The sequence below is a fragment of the Chrysemys picta genome, chromosome 12, assembly GCF_011386835.1.
Source record: "Chrysemys picta bellii isolate R12L10 chromosome 12, ASM1138683v2, whole genome shotgun sequence".
NCBI classification, from domain to species: domain Eukaryota; kingdom Metazoa; phylum Chordata; order Testudines; family Emydidae; genus Chrysemys; species Chrysemys picta.
In genome coordinates, this window is record NC_088802.1 from 10,528,783 (window position 1) to 10,545,513 (window position 16,731).

The window sequence follows — 16,731 nt, forward strand, 5'->3', positions numbered from 1 at the left end:
GAGAGCCTGAGCATTTATCCCCACCTCCCAGATAGGCCTGTTCCTTCTTCATGAGCCCCAGCCACGTGGGACCGACAGCCAGTGCTCTTTAAAAAAAAACCAAACAACCCACACTGATCACGCCTCCCTTGACATATTCCTGTGCCTCCACTGGGAGGCTCTGCCCACACTTTGAGAATTGCTAGTGTAGAGCGTCACCGTGGGGATTGATAGCCAAGATGGTAACACCAGCTCCTTTCCGTCTCCGGGATCCCCAGAGAAAATGTCCGAGCAGGAGAGCGGAACAAATCCGATTACATTAACCTTGCAAAACACATTTTGGTGATTTCAGCTATAAACATTCCTTTCATCCTTCAGCCCCTACCCCCACCGAATTCAATGAGACTGAGCTAGAATTGGGCAAGTGGCATGGGAGATGGGTATAATCGCTGAATTATTGATCCCTGAATTAACAGAACACAGGAATTCTTTGGATAGCTAAACATAGACTACTACAGTTACCCCTCTTAGGGTACATCTACACTACAGGGGGGAGTCGATTTAAGATACGCAAATTCAGCTACGTGAATAGCGTAGCTGAATTCGACGTATCGCAGCCGACTTACCCCGTTGTGAGGACGGCGGCAAAATCGACTTCTGCCGCTTTCTGTCGGCGGTGCTTACTCCCACCTCCGCTGGTGGAGTAAGAGCACCGATTTGGGGATCGATTGTCGCGTCCCGACGGGACGCGATAAATCGATCCCCGAGAGGTCGATTTCTACCCGCCGATTCAGGCGGGTAGTATAGACCTAGCCTTAGAATCATAGAATATCAGGGTTGGAAGGGACCTCAGGAGGTCATCTAGTCCAACCACATGCACAAAGCAGGAATAATCCCCAACTAAATCATCCCAGCCAGGGCTTTGTCAAGCCTGACCTTAAAAACCTCTAACGAAGGAGATCCCACCACCTCCCTAGGTAACACATTCCAGTGCTTCACCACCCTCCTAGTAAAAAAGTGTTTCCTGATATCCAACCTAAACTTTCCCCACTGCAACTGTAGACCATTACTCCTTGTTCTGTCATCTGGTACCACTGAGAACAGTCTAGATCCATCCTCTTTGGAACCCCCTTTCAGGTAGTTGAAAGCAGCTACCAAATACCCCATCATGCTTCTCTTCTGTAGACTAAACAATCCCCGTTCTCTCAGCCTCTTCTCATAAGTTATGTGCTCCAGCCCCTTAATCATTTTTGTTTCCCTCCGCTGGACTCTTTCCAATTTTTCAACATCCTTCTTGTAGTGTGGAGCCCAAAACTGAACACAATACTCCAGATGAGGCCTCACCAATGTTAAACAGAGGGGAACGATCACGTCCCTCGATCTGCTGGCAATGCCCCTACTTATACAGCCCAAAATGCCGTTAACCTTCTTGGGAACAAGGGCACACTGTTGACTCATATCCAGCTTCTCATCCACTGTAACCCCAGGTCCTTTTCTGCAGAACTGCTGCCTACCCATTCGGCCCCTAGTCTGTAGCACTGAATGGGATTCTTTCACCCTAAATGCAGGACTCTGCACTTGTCCTTGTTGAACCTCAGCAGATTTATTTTGGCCCAATCCTCTAATTTGTCTACGTCCCTCTGTATCCTATCCCTACCCTCCAGCGTATCTACCAGTTCTCCCAGTTTAGTGTCATCTGCAAACTTGCGGAGGGTGCAGTCCACGTCATCCTCCAGATCATTAATGAACATACTGAACAAAACTGGCCCCAGGAGCGACCCTTGGGGCACTCCTCTTGATACAGGTTTGCAATTGGAAATGGAGCCATTGATCACTACCCATTGAGCCCTTCTATCTAGCCAGCTTTCTATCCACCTTATAGTCCATTCATCCAGCCCATACTTCTTTAACTTGCTGGCAAGAATACTGTAGGAGATCATATCAAAAGCTTTGCTAAAATCAAGGAATAACACATCCACTGCTTTTCCCTCATCCACAGAGCCAGTTATCTCGTCATAGAAGGCAATTAGGTTACTCAGACATGACCTGCCCTCTTCTTCCAAGTCTTTAAAAATACACATTTACATTTCAAACTCTAGATTACCTAAGGTGGACACACTTTTAAAATCTCTCTCTAAATGTTGACCCTGAGTCAATTACATGCAAGTTGCTGAACCCTTTCTTGCCATGTGTCACAGAAATTTAGATTCTGTGTTGATTCTTCCATGTTTAATGAGGTCAGAATTTCATATGAAATTTTTCCAGCAGTCCAAGCACCTCTGGAGTCTTTCCTGTAAAGATTGCCTAATGTTGAACAAGGTCTGACCTTTGTATGTAACCTTCCCCACAGTCCAAGCACTTGTGGGGTCTCGCTCCTGGGTGGATTGCCTGATGTTGAACAAGATTTGACTTCTTTATGAAACTTTTCCCTCAGTCCAAGCACTTGTGGGGTCTCTCTGCTGTGTGGATTGCCTGATGACGAACTAGGTGTGACCTCTGTATGAAACTTTTCCCACAGTCCAAGCACTTGTGGGGTCTCTCTACTGTGTGGATTGCCTGATTACGAACTAGGTGTGACCTCTGTATGAAACTTTTCCCACAGTCCAAGAACTTGTGGGGTCTCTCTCCTTTCTGTAATGCCTGATGACGAAGTAGGTGTGACCTTCTAATGAAACTTTTCCCACAGTCCAAGCACTTGTGAGGTCTCTCTCCTGTGTGTAATGCCTGATGTTTAACAAGGTCTGACCTTCTTATGAAACTTTTCCCACAGTCCAAGCACTTGTGGGGTCTCTCTCCTGTGTGGATAGCCTGATGTTGAACAAGGTGTGACCTCATTATGAAACTTTTCTCACAGTCCAAGCACTTGTGGGGTCTCTCTCCTGTGTGTAATGCCTGATGATGAAGTAGGTTTGACCTCTGTGTGAAACTTTTCCCACAGTCCAAGCACTTGTGGGGTTTCTCTCCTGTGTGGATAGCCTGATGTTGAACAAGTTGTGACCTTTGTATGAAACTTTTCCCACAGTCCAAGCACTTGTGTGGTCTTTCTCCTGTGTGTAATGCCTGATGTTTAACAAGGTGTGACCTTTTTATGAAACTTTTCCCACAGTCCAAGCACTTGTGGGGTCTCTCTACTGTGTGTAATGCCTGATGACGAAGTAAGTTTGACCTCTGTGTGAAACTTTTCCCACAGTCCAAGCACTTGTGGGGTCTCTCTCCTGTGTGGATAGCCTGATGTCTAACAAGGTCTGACCCTTGTATGAAACTTTTCCCACAGTCCAAGCACTTGTGGGGTCTCTCTCCTGTGTGTAATGCCTGATGACGAAGTAGGTGTGACCTTCTTATGAAACTTTTCCTACAGTCCAAACACTTATGGGGTCTCTCCCCTGTGTGGCTTAACTGATGTCTAATTATTTGTGTCTTCGAAATCAAACATTTCCCGCACTCGAGGGGCTGAGTGGGTTTCTCTCCAGTGTGGCATCTCCCATGGTTATTAAGATCTGAGAGCTTATTGAAGCTTTCCCCATGGTCCAAGCATTGAAGGAGTTTCTTTCCAGTATAGATTGTCTGATGTGTCACAAGCTGTGATCTCACAGTGAATCCTTTCCCACACTGCCAGGGTGTCTCTTCCTTGGGATTTGTCTGCTGCGCTATAGGATCCTCCTCTCCTCCCCCACCGTTAATAGATTCATCCACTTTCTTCCCTGGTTGGTTTCCCAGAAGCCTCTCTGACCTGTGCCAATGTCCCCAGGCTTCTGCCTGCTCCAAGCACTGGGAAAAATTCCCTTCAGCTCTTCCCACAAAGGTCCCCTGCGGTTCCACTTCCCCGGGAACTTCCTCATGATGATTCCCCGCCTCATTCTCACTCCCTCGCTCAGCACCTGCTGGGAGAGACACAATCCAGACAGGAGTCATTGTGTTGGGGAGAAAGAGGAATAGTACCGAGGGAAAACCCAACACAAAGACTGAGCAATTTGGCTCCGCCTCCACATCCCACCCAAACACTCACAGGGAAGGAAAGCTGGGAAGCAAACTCCTGCAGAGAAGAGGCTGGGTGGAATGGCGTGAGCTATATCTGATGACTGCAGCCCTGTCCTGGCTGAGATGAGGAAGAACTGAGGGCGCTTACTCACACCATATTTTGGGATTCTCAGCTTTTTCCTTCATTCTCTAGATGTTTCTGTGTCAGTCCTCACCTGTACGGGTGCATCTCGGAAGCCTTCTTTCCTTGCAGGCCTGGAGATCGGACACCCACGGCTCTTCCCCTCGTTCCAGCCGGGCAATCAGCTCAGGTTTGGGAAGGGGGAATCCTGTGCAGAGGGTGAAATCAGACCAGATCAGGGTGCGTGGAGCATTGGTGGAGTGTTTGTCAGAAAGGACATTCCGTGAGTGGAACCTGTCCCTGCGCTCTGCTGCAGGAACGTGGAATCCAAGAGGACGGGAAAATGGTCACCGAGCCCGCTCGCACAGAGGAAGTTGTCTGGGGAGGTGAGTTGAATGATTACTACACCCTCACTAGGCGTTCCCAGGATCTGTGTGCTCTGGGGGCCTTGCTGACTCACACACAGCTCTGCACTTAAACCCCTGCCTCTTTCTAAACCTGCAGAGCCCAGAGCCCTCCCCATAGCTGGAGCTATTCCCAAGGAGGAAGGTGAACAGGGATTGTGTGTGCAGCCACGAAACGACACAGACAGGACAATGCTGGATATATGCCCCTTTGAAAGCTGGAGGGGTGGAGATGGTTTAGCTTGTCCATTAGGTTTTGACACCCATGTCCCACTGGAGAGGGCATGGAGATGCAAGTCTCTCTCACACGGCAGCTGTGCATTATGGAACCCATTCCCCTCTGATCTAACTGATCGGGGAAGAACCTGACGAGATTCAGACACGCAGACCCCACGACTTCGAATAACCGAGGGGACAGGAATCCCTTACCCAGCGATGTCACTGTCTCGTAGTTCTCGTGCATGACATCCCTGTAGAGGGCTCTCTGAACGGGGTCCAGGAGAGCCCCCTGCCCCTGGGTGAAATACACAGCCACCTCCTCGAAGGTCACCGGCATCTGGAACACCAAAAGCCCCCACTCATTACCTGCTGCTCCAGCCACAATCCCACTAGTCACAAGGGAGGAAGTGTTGGTGTCACTAGGCATCACCCTAGGTAACTCAGGGGGTGGAAGACCACGAGTGTCGATGAAGCCCTCCTGCTCTAGGCCAAAGTGAACCAAAGCTCCTCCATGTTGAACTCTAACCGACCTAAAATGCCAGCAGCTGAAAAGCAGGATGTGTAACAGTCAGCTATCAGTTGCAACACAGCTCAAACCTGTCTAAAGCGGTAGAGATAAGGGGGCCTACATGCGTCCAGCTGAAGGACAAGATAACTTGCAGAAGGGAAAATTACTAACAAGCTACAATTACAGCAGTCAACATTGCTTAATTTAACTGCTACAGGGTAAAGAAGGGGTGGGGGGAGGAAGGGGGAAGCTAAGCTGAAGTAAACAACTTGGGTATAAAAGGGAAAAACTGCTTGATTTGAGACATGTTGGTCTCCGAGTGCCTTTTCAGAGATCTTGAATAAGCTTTTTCTGCTTCTCCACCCTGGTGGGTTCATTGGCGCGAAGCACACTGGGCAACGAACCCTGCTGTTGCCCCCCTCGGGCCCTCTGTGCTGGCAACAGTTCTTGGCGTCCCTGCGTGGGCTCGAGGCTGAAATTTAGCCTTGCCCGGATCCCTCCCAGCGGCAGACGGGTTGCGGCGACGACTGACGCCCAGCGCGCACCGGTGACTTCATCGGGGGCCTTGGCGGAGACGCGGTTTGATCGACCCCGGGGGGGGGCACAACAGTGCAACGCGCTCGGATAGTGGAGAAGCGGTTGCGGGCGACAGTGCGGAACCGGTCCCTTGGATAAGGTAGGAACCAGTCCAGTGGCCTGGACTTTGCCTGTTAAGACCTGGGGACGCCCAGTGTCTTCCTAGAGTATGGGGCAGGGACAGAGTACAACAGGCAGGGCACGGTGTACGCCCTTAGAATGCATTCTGGTGAACTGGAAAGTGTTTGGATCAGATCCGATGACTAAAAGTAAATTAAAAAGGTTCTGTACAGTAGACTGGCGTCAATATCAGCTAGAGGACCAGGAAAGGAGGCCACCTGAAGGATCACTTAATTATAACACGATCCTTCAATTACTCCTGTTTTGTCAGCGAACGGGTAAATGGAACGAACATCTGTTTGCGCAATTGTTTATAGCTTTACGAAATAGAACAGATATTTTGCAAAAGTGTAATTTGACTCCGACAGGTTCGGTAGTAGCTACTGTTAGTCCCCAGAACCCCCCCACGATTGTAATGGCAGATCCGGTGTCCCCTGTGGCTAGAACACCCCCACCATATAAAGAGAAGGTGCCTTGGGTTCCAGAGATTGCCCCCTCGGTGGGATTCTATCCGTTGATCACCGAGACCGTGGTGTCCAGACATGGCTCAGATAGGAATCAGGCTACTACCATGCAGGTTTATACGCATGTGCCCTTTAATCCAGTGGACCTAGCAGCCTTTAAGGCACAGGCAGGGGAATTCTCCACGAACCTGAGCAAGTTTATCTCAGTTTTTGAAGGGTGTCTGGCCAGCCACAAGCCTGATTGGGACGATTGTAATATTCTCATGAGGACCCTGTTGTCTGAGGTGGAGCGGAATCAGGTTATGTCCAAAGTCAGGGAGGAGGCACAGCGGAGACATGAAAGGGATCCAGGCAACGTCCCTGAGCCCGCAGACATGGTGCCCTTAGCAAATCCCATGTGGAACCCCAATGACCCTCTGGGCCAAACCCGTCTCACCTCCTACAAGGAGCTGCTTTTACACGGTCTCCGCCATTCGGCTGTCCGGCACAACAATTGGGCCAAGCCGTATGAGCTAATACAGGAGCCAAAGGAAAGTCCAGTTGCTTTTCTGCAGCGTATTCGGGATGCTATCTGGCAAAATACTAACGCAAACCCCAATGATCAGACAACTGAGGCAATTATCAAGGGTATTTTTACCAGCCGTGCGGCCCCTGTTATTAAAAGGAAACTACAGAAAAAGGAGGATTTAATGGGCATGTCCATGGCACAGATTTTGGAAACCGCAAATAGGGCTTATACCCTTAGAGAGGGAGGAAAGGAAAAGCGGCAAGTTAAAATGATGGTAGCGGCAGTACAGGCCGGCACTAAGGAAAGGCCACGGGAAGGTGAAAGGGGCCGGGGAGTTAGGGGCCGTGGATGCGGGCACCCTGGCCCGCAGGAAAGGCGTCTGGGTCACATTCATTGTGCTATATGCCGGCAGGAGGGACACTGGAAAAATGAATGCCCCGAAAGGGAAAGCGCCCCTACGATGGCGGCGGAGGATCACGAATAGGGGTGTCAGGGGAGACGGACCATCCTGCCCCCGGAACCCCGAGTAAAAATGCGGGTGGGAAATTTGGAAATAGACTTTCTAGTAGATTCTGGAGCGGCACGAACCGCCGTAAACCAACCCCTTCAGCTGCCTGTGGCAGAGTCCCTCACAGTGGTGGGTGCCACAGGGAAAGGAACCAAGTGCCCAGTGTATGCCCCAGCGGAATGCACTTTGGGAAACAGAACTCTATCTCACAAGCTGGTCTATCTCCCCGACTGTCCAACGCCTCTACTGGGACGGGACCTGCTTTGTTGCTTAGGCGCCACCCTGCATTTCACCCAAGATGAAGTAACCCTCACCTTACCCCCCGAGAATGCCTGGATAATGACCCTTGCAACCCTCAGCCATGCAAGCCCCAGAGTGGAGCCAGTGGGAGGACCAGGTATATCCTCTGGTATGGGCGTCCGGGGTCCCAGGAAAGGCAGCCCGTCAAACCCCCGTTAATGTTCAGCTCTTGCCAGGAAAAGGCCCGGTGCGAATCCGGCAGTATCCGATCAAAAGGGAAGCCAGAGAGGGACTGCAAGAGACTATAGACCGGTTCCTAAAGTACGGTGTACTTCGAGAATGCCAGTCAGCTTGGAACACTCCCATCTTGCCTGTACGAAAGCCCAATGGCACATATCGGCTGGTACAGGACCTTTGGTGCGGTCAATGAATGGGTTAAGACTCTGCATCCCCTTGTCCCAAACCCATATACCTTGCTGGCCTCTATAGGGGGGGCAGTATACCCATTTTTCGGTCCTAGATTTAAAAGACGCTTTCTTCACGATTCCGGTCGACACCCAATCTCAGGAGATTTTCTCCTTCGAGTGGGAGGACAAAAGGAGGGTTAAAAAGCAGCTTTGCTGGACAGTGTTGGCCCAGGGATTTAAAAATTCCCCCACCCTTTTTGGCCAGGCCCTGGCCAGAGATTTGGAGGAGTGGGACAATGAGGACAAGGTCCTCCTCCTGCAATATGTAGATGACTTGTTAATTGCCGCTGTGGGTCTAACCCCTTGCCTTAAAGCCACCGTGAGCCTCCTGAACTTTGTTGGAGTCTGAGGATATCGAGTAGCATGGAGTAAGGCTCAAATTGCCCTCCCAGAAGTACAATACTTAGGGTTTCACATAAGGCAGGGGGAGCGTCAGCTTTCAAACGAAAGGAAGGAAGCTATCTGCCAAGTTCCTATCCCAAGCAATCGTAAACGGCTCAGGGCGTTTCTGGGTATGGCGGGCTTCTGCAGAATATGGATCCCAGAGTTCGGACTGTGGGCTAAACCCTTGTATGAATGCGTTAAGGGAGCGGATCACGACCCCTTTCACTGGTCCTCAGAAGCCGACAAGGCATTTAAAGTTTTAAAAAGGAAACTAATGGAAGCCCCAGCCCTGTGTCTGCCGGACCTCTCCAAGCCGTTCCAACTGTATGTACATGAACGAAAAGGGGTGGCCCTGGGAGTGCTTACTCAATTACTGGGCACCTGGAAACGTCCCATGGCCTACTTTTCCAAACAACTGGATCGAGTTGCCCAGGGGTGGCCGGCATGTTTACGGGCGGTCGCAGCAACTGCCCTAGTACTTGGGGAAGCTGAAAAACTGACACTGGGGGGAATTGTGCAAGTGTATACTCCCCATATGGTCCAAGCCCTGCTGGATACTAAGGGTGGTCTCTGGCTCACCCAGGCTTGGGTAGCTCAGTATCAGGCTAAACTTTTAGAGAACCCCGAGGTTACCCTGAAGACCTGCCCCTCCCTTAACCCAGCCACCCTGTTGCCGGAGACAGAGGAGCAGGAACACGACTGTTTGGATATCATAGATGCCCACTACTCCAGCCACCCGGACTTAAAAGATCAACCGCTCCCGAATGCAGATTATGAGTGGTATACCGATGGCAGTAGTACGGTTATAGACGGGCAAAGGAGGGCGGGTTATGCTGTCGTGACCCTCCACGATACCGTGGAAGCCGAGGGTTTGCCTGCCGGGACATCTGCCCAGCTTGCTGAAATAGCGGCCCTGACCCGTGCGCTCGAGCTGGCAAAAGAAAAACGGGTCAATATTTTTACTGACTCAAAATATGCTTTTGGGGTGTTGCATGCTCACGCTGGCCTGTGGAAGCAAAGAGGAATGCTAACAGCCCAAGGCGGTCAAGCATGGGCCTCAAATTCTCCGGCTCCCAGAAGCGGTACAACTCCCCTCGGCGGTGGCGGTGGTGCACTGTAGAGCTCATCAAAGGGAAGATCAGGACGTGGCCAGGGGCAACGCCCGAGCAAACAGGGAAGCCAAGCACGCCGCCACCCTAAAGCCACCGAAAACTGAAGATGCCCATATGCATGCCCTTATCCCATCAGTGGGGGAGCTCGCGACTTCTCAGTACTCTTGCGAAGAGAGGAAATTGGCTGACAAGCTCGGTCTCCAGGAAAAGGAGGGATGGCTCCACTCCATGGAAAGGAAGATCCTCCTACCAAAGGGCCTGATCCGGCCGGTGTTGCAGAGACTACATCAAACCACCCATCCTGGCAGGGAGGATCTTACCCAGCTTATGAGTAAATATTTTCTAACCTCTCGACTTAGACTCCTACCATCCCAGGTACAGGCTGAATGTCTGATCTGCCAAAAGAACAACCCTCGACCGGGAGTGTCAGTGCCACCAGCCACTCTGGAACCTACCCCAGGCCCAGGATTGGTTTGGCAGATAGATTTTACTGAGTTTCCCCGGACCCAAGGGTTCAGATACCTCCTCGTCTTGGTGGATCGATTCAGCGGATGGCCCGAAGCCTTCCCATGCCGTAACAACACTGCCAAAACGGTGGCCCTCAAATTTGTCAAGGAGATCATTCCCCGCTTGGGAATTCCCCAGTGGATGGAATCCGACAATGGAATGCACTTCAAGTCAAAAGTCGTTCAGCATATAGCAGATGCCCTACAGATCCCCTGGAAGCTCCACACGCCATGGCGACCGCAGGCCAGTGGGGTAGTGGAGCGTACAAATCAGACTCTTAAGCGACACCTCTCAAAGGTCTGCCAGGAGGCGTCTCTTCGATGGCCTGATGCTTTGCCCCTCGTTTTGCTCCGTGTCCGCGCTCTCCCTAAGGGCAGATTAGGGCTCAGTCCCTTCGAGATTATGTTTGGAAGGGCATGGCCTCTGAACGGTACACCGGTTCTGGCAGGGGAGTGGGAGATGGGGTACGGTTTCTTATCTCAGTACATGTGCTCTCTGTCTGCTGTTCTTTCTTCTCTCCACAGGTACACCAAAGATTCACAGCCTCTTCCGCTGGATGCCCCAATCCACTCCTTGCAGCCAGGCGATTCCGTACTCGTTCGGACTTGGAAGGACGAACCGCTCCAAGAGAAGTGGAAGGGACCCCACACCGTCCTGCTTGTTTCCCACATGGCGGCTAAGGTTGAAGGGCACAAAAACTGGATTCATCACTCTCGCCTAAAAGCAGTGCCCGCTCCTGAACAGTGGACCATCCAGCCTGCTGAAAAGACTTCCAGCGACGATCTGGGACTTAAACTGTTATTTAAGCGACAATAAGGTTTGCTGGGAATGCCGTGTGTTCCCTTTGGACAGCCACAGCGCACTCTCCGCGAGAACTCCGAGCATTGGTTGTGTTTGTTTTCAGGTGGCCAGCCTAACCTATTGGCTTGGTCCCTTTTGTTTCTAATCTGTCTGCTGTTGGTGATTATTGTTTTGTGGGCGTTTGGGGAATTGTAATTACAGCATGGGCTCAGATCCAGGGTCTGCCACCGTGTTACTTTTTGCCATGGGAGCATTCCTCTCGTTAACTCCCGTTTCCCCCCAAGCACATGTGGGATGGAGAGGAATCCCTAACAACTTGGAAACAAACACATATGAGGCCCTGAAAGTTGCCTTTGCCCGTGAGTTTAATCTCTCCAACTGTTGGATATGTTCTCAGATCGCTCACCATTCGGCAGGGTTGCCATGGAGAGCGGTTCCCCAAAATTGGTCTGATATTTGCCAGGTATGGCAAGCCACAAATGGCTTCCAGTACTCCCCACCCATCCCAAGAATTGCCCCTGGATGGCCTACTCTAGCTGCAAACTGTTCCAAGGAAGCCCAGTTTAGCCTCACCAATTATCCTTGGAAACCCCTCTGGAATCAAGCCATTATCCCTCAGCCCATCAGGCTTCGTGATGTTCCCCCTGGCCTCCTCTGTCATGCACAATGTAGGACGGCCAACCACACATGGTTCGCTGGTAACAGCACCTGTCAATATTATTTGACCCTGACCGCTAACGTGTCCATTCCGGTTTATGATAGCTCCGGACAGGTCTCCGGGGAAGGGCTTGCATATTGGACCCCCGCAAAGGCTGCACAAATGGGTCGGGGGTATAATGGCTTATTGGACAATGGCCTGCTCTATTACATATGTGGCCGAAACGCCTATAAGTGGCTCCCTCATGGGTGGTTCGGAAGCTGTTACAAGAGATTCCTCGCCCCTCTCTTGCGGGTCCTGGCCCAAGCCCCGTATGGCCGCCCCAGACAGCGCCGGTCTCTGTACGCCACCCCAGAGCCCATTGGTGAGGGAGACAGACTTGGTATGATCCTCCTCCCATCCTATGGGGTGGGACGACTGGCCCAACTCTACCGGAGGCTCTCTGTATTCCTCACCCAGTTTGCCAATGACACCCTGGCCATAGAAAAAAGCATAAGCTCTGAGCTTTATCAGCTCCGACTGCCTGCAAAACCGCCAGGCCCTGGATTATGTTCTGGCTTCACAGGGCGAGGTGTGTGCCCTTATTGGAAATGAATGCTGTACATATGTCCCAGAAATTGCGGAGGACATTAATAAGCATATTTTATCTGTTGAGCAGGCCTTCAACCAATGGAAGGCCCAAGAACAGGCCCCCACCATTTTTGATTCCCTTTTCAGCTGGTTGCCTAATATCGAAGGACTCGGCGGCCAAGTTGTGCGCCTCCTACTCACAGGGGCAATATTATGTTTTTTCATTTTCTTACTTTTTGTTTGCTGTAAAGCCAGCACTAATAGGTTTTGTGCCTCGCCTCCCCCCAGAGTCCCTAGGCATGTAATTGCTGGGGCAGCCCTTCCTCTGGAACTGAACACATTTCTCTCCAAAGACTATGAGAAAACTCAAGCTGGTGCCTTTTGAGTGTTCTCAAAGGAGGGAGATGTTGGTGTCACTAGGCATCACCCTAGGTAACTCAGGGGGTGGAAGACCACGAGTGTCAATGAAGCCCTCCTGCTCTAGGCCAAAGTGAACCAAAGCTCCTCCATGTTGAACTCTAACCGACCTAAAATGCCAGCAGCTGAAAAGCAGGATGTGTAACAGTCAGCTATCAGTTGCAACACAGAAGGATAAAGAAATGGAAGCTCTGGGAGCGCCAGAGTAGCAGAATCCCACCCCCACCCTGCTCAGAGCAGCCAGGAGGCTTCAGGGAGTGGGGAGAAGGTGAGAGCTCCTTGTCCCCCCACAGCACACGGAGCAGGGCAGGGTCTTCTCATTTCTCACACACCTGCAGACACAGGCTGATACGGGAAGCAGAGCTCTGAGCCAGGGACAGGAATCCCAACAGCTTCCCTTCGTATTTCACAGCAGCCTCAGGCTAGAGGGGTCTCACTCCCAGCCCTGTGCAAGGGGGTTGTATCCTGTTTGAGAAATGGGAGAATGTCCCGTCTCCCCTCCCCCATCACCAATGGGCCCACTCAGAAAATCAGCAGGTTTATCACACCCTGTCTCCTCCCTGCCCCTGCCCAGGAGCTCCCTGAAAATCCCCTACCTGAGCTGGCTCCATCACAGACATTTCCCTTCCCTGTGTCCTGGAAGATTGGAGCAGAACATGGACGTGATTCCTCAGCCTGTCGGGGCGAGAGGGGCGATGGGGGAGGTTACAGAAGGGGCTTCAGTCCCCGATTTCCCCCAGGCTCTTCAGACCCTCCCAGTAACAGTATCTCTGAGCCAAATGCTAGAAAAAAAGCAGAACTAAAGGGGCCACTTTGGGGGATTTCCCCACACTGCCGTGTAAACTCCTCTCCCTTAGGAGCAGCAGGAGCCCTCTGATGGCATCACCTAAAGAATGAGCTGCTCTGGACTCCCCCAGCAGCCCCCAGGGACAGGCAGGCAGAGGCTGATCCCATTGGCCCATCCACACTCCCTGCCTGCCCAAAGCAGCAGTGACTCCGGTGTGGCTGAGATGTGAATCCTGCCCAGAAATCAGACCAGGGCCCTGGGCGACCCCAAAACTCATGAGACACAGACCCCACCACCACGGGTGTGTCTGACAGTAACACACTGGGAGCACGGGGGGGGGGGGGGGCTGGGTTTTTGCCTCTGTCCCCCGCCAGTCTCCCCACACCCCCTTCCCTCGCTGTGCCCCCCACTGACATCTTCCCCCATTCCAGCCTCGCTCCCCTCAGCCCCCCAATCCCCCCGATCCCTCCGCATCGCCCCATCTTCCCTTCAGTGCACTCCCGCCCCCATCCCAGCCTGCCCCCCGCATCCCCAGCACCCGCCTCCTGCCCCCACCCCGCTCCCCCCGCCTGCCCTCACCCCCCTGCCCCTCTTTATCCTCCTCCCCCTGCAGCCTAGGTGTGCTGGGGGGGGGGGGGGGGGCTCTCTCACCTTCCCTCCGAGCGGGGCCCCCTGGGGCAGGGGCCGGGCCGGGAAGGTGCCTGGCCGGGCTGGGGGCTCTGCCCTGGGAGAGGCTCCTGGGGAGCAGCGGGAAGGGCCCTGCTGGAGATTCCCCTCTCCCGGCTCCAGCCAGGGCTCCGGGCTCCCAGCACCAGCCGCCGGGGCTCGGGGATCTCGCCAGGAGCCTGGAGCCAGAGTCCCCGCAGCGGCTGCGAGTCACTTCCTGCTGCCGGGCCTGAGCCCAGCGATCGCTCCCCCCAGAGCCGCCTCCCAGCCGCTCCTGGGTCCTAGCGATCAACCCACCGCGCTGCAGCATCTCTGTGTCTGGCTCCTGTTCCACTCACAGGCTCTAAGAAGGACCCATCATGAGGATCTAGCCCAGGGATTCTCACGACCAAATTTGGTGGCCTCAGAGTGCGGCCAGCAACTATCCCTGGTGGCCGCTCTGACACTTTCCCCTATAATTCCCCTAACTTTACGAGAAACCAAAAATATGCACAGAGGTAAGCGGGGGAAACGATCTTACAATTGAGGGGAACTCTTCGGGCTTATACACCACCCTGATAGAACTGAGTAGCAAAAGGAGCTGAGTCCTTGCTCCCACTCCCTTTACCTGGAGACCTGCCTGACCTCAAGGACTCCCCTTCCACTCTGGTGTCTGAAACCCCGACAACGCTGGCCCCAAGATTCCTGCGGGGTCTGCAGCCCCAATTTTGTTGCGATCACTCAGGACAGAGGCTAGGATGTCGTATCCCCACTCTGGGGTGCTCTCTTCACTCCGGACGCATCCCTGATGTCGCCATTCTGAAATGCATTGAGTTCAGAACAAATATGATTTATTAAGCAGCAAGTAATAAAAAAAATTAAGTAAAAAATGGGAAAGGGGAATGGAAAACATGATGTCATCCCACGCTGCCCAGGGTCCCCCCCTTGCTCTCCCCAGTTGCTCACCACCCCCAGCTCCAGACTGCTCCAGACCCAGCTTCCCTCTGCATCAGTGCTTCTACTCCTCTGCCTCCAACCCAGCTCTGGCTGCTCCTCTCCCCTTAGCTCTGCCCTTCTCTGGCAGACAGCTCCAGCTCACACAGAGAACTGGCACCTGACTCCCTCATTGGCCTGCCTGCCCTGTCAATGAGGTTGACCTAGTGCCTTGGCCTCTCTCCATTCGCCCTGGGGACTAGTCTCAGGGTTTTCATTTCTCTTTGGCACTTCCTGGGTTTTGGTACTGGGAGAAGCCAACCAACCCCCCCCCCCCACTAAGTTTCAGTAAGGGGCCAACAGTCATGGGGTCAGGCAACTTCATGGTGTGTGTGAGCTCCAAAGCATCCTTCAGGTGAATTATAAATTTCTTTGTTTACCCCTTTCTTCCTGTTGGTGATGGACGGCCAGATAAGAGTTTTCTAATACCCATAATTGGTCCTTTGTCATCTCTGAGGAGTTTGAGTGGGACAATCCCCAGAACTATGACATATTTCAGTAACAAAAACTTTGACATATGTCTGGGTCTTTATGGACAGATCCTCGTCTTTGAGCCTGCTGAGGGGTTTTGCCATAACAGCAAATGTCCAGGGGTGTTTGCAGAGCACAAGTGCTGAAACTCAGAAACATCCCTGATTATTCACCTTCCCAACTAGCCAATTGACCTGCATCCATAGCTGATTGATTTCTGCCAGATCCCGCCCACCCAGGCCCAGACTCCCAGCCCTGGGGAGAAAGGGTGGCGTTCTGCAGATCAATGCTGACTTACAGCTGTTGCCAGTGCCCTGCCACTGTGACAGCGGCCAACACTGCCCTCACCTCATGAGTACCCTCACAGCACCCCCTCCAGCACTCCTAACTCTACACCCGCTGTCAGCCCCACCCCCCATTAGTGTCCTCTTTTGGGGCACCTGGAATATGGTCAGCCTAGCAACAAACATATATTAAAATCTCACCATTCTACATGCACTGGTGTCACACGCATTTCAATGGCACAATATTCAGCAGATCATGAGATTTCCAATGATCCCTCACCAGGCACACTTTGCACACAAAATATCATAACCCTACACAAGTGGTGAACATGGGGTGCAGAGGTTATCACAAGAGGGATCAGTGTGGGGTGAGTGGGGGAACTCTCTGTCATGCCAACGCAGGACACGGTGGGACAGGGGGAGGGCGTGACCAGCTGGCTATCGAGGGCCGTGAAGGAAGGCAAGGAGAGGAGCCCCTCTGCAGGCGTGGCCCAGGTGCACTCGAGCTGCTGGGGAGAGGAACCCCTTCCTCAGCCCAGCCCAGCACCACTGCAGCTGCCACGGCTGGGGAGAGGTGCCTCTCACCCAGTCCCAAGCTGCTGTGGTGAGAGAGGGCTGGGGGGTGTCTTCTCCCCAACGCAGTCTGCACCCCAAAGCCCTCAGGTGCAGCCCCACCCCACAGCCTGCACACCTGGCCAGAGCCCTCACCGCTCCGCACCCCATCCCTCTGTCCCAGCCCTGAGCCCCCTCCCACACTCTCTTGGCCCCAACCCCACCCCCACCACATGAATTAAGTGCTGTGCACCAGTATGGAGATGATGTGTCACATACCGGTGCATAGAACCAAATTCATTCCACACATGGATGTAAAAAATGAGAGAACACTGGTCAGAACACATAAGAAGGAATGTGAGGTGTGCAATAAGACGAGAGCTCCAATTAAACTTTTCCCACTTTCAAAATATTTATAGTGTCTTTCTCACAAGTGGGTTTTCTCATGTTGAGTGAGT

At 52.6% G+C, this 16,731-nt stretch overlaps 2 protein-coding genes across 13 annotated transcripts in view; both read right to left on the reverse strand.

Annotated features, from left to right (window-relative positions):
• LOC101948742 (zinc finger protein RFP-like) overlaps positions 1-16,731 on the reverse strand; it is a 1,201,957-nt gene that overhangs the window by 711,593 nt on the left and 473,633 nt on the right. The gene's annotated exons all lie outside the window — the stretch shown is intronic.
• LOC101952396 (zinc finger protein 850-like) overlaps positions 1-16,731 on the reverse strand; it is a 58,369-nt gene that overhangs the window by 37,720 nt on the left and 3,918 nt on the right. For 2 of the 12 annotated variants that reach the window (XM_065564321.1, XM_065564315.1), the window contains exon 1: positions 4,173-4,295. Coding sequence is in view for 8 of the 12 variants with exons in the window: in XM_065564327.1 (XP_065420399.1) it covers positions 3,710-3,860; positions 4,173-4,286; positions 4,912-5,128 (482 nt within the window). In the remaining 4 variants the exon portion in view is untranslated. The other 10 variants (XM_065564323.1, XM_065564324.1, XM_065564331.1 and 7 more) reach the window with 10 other exon arrangements.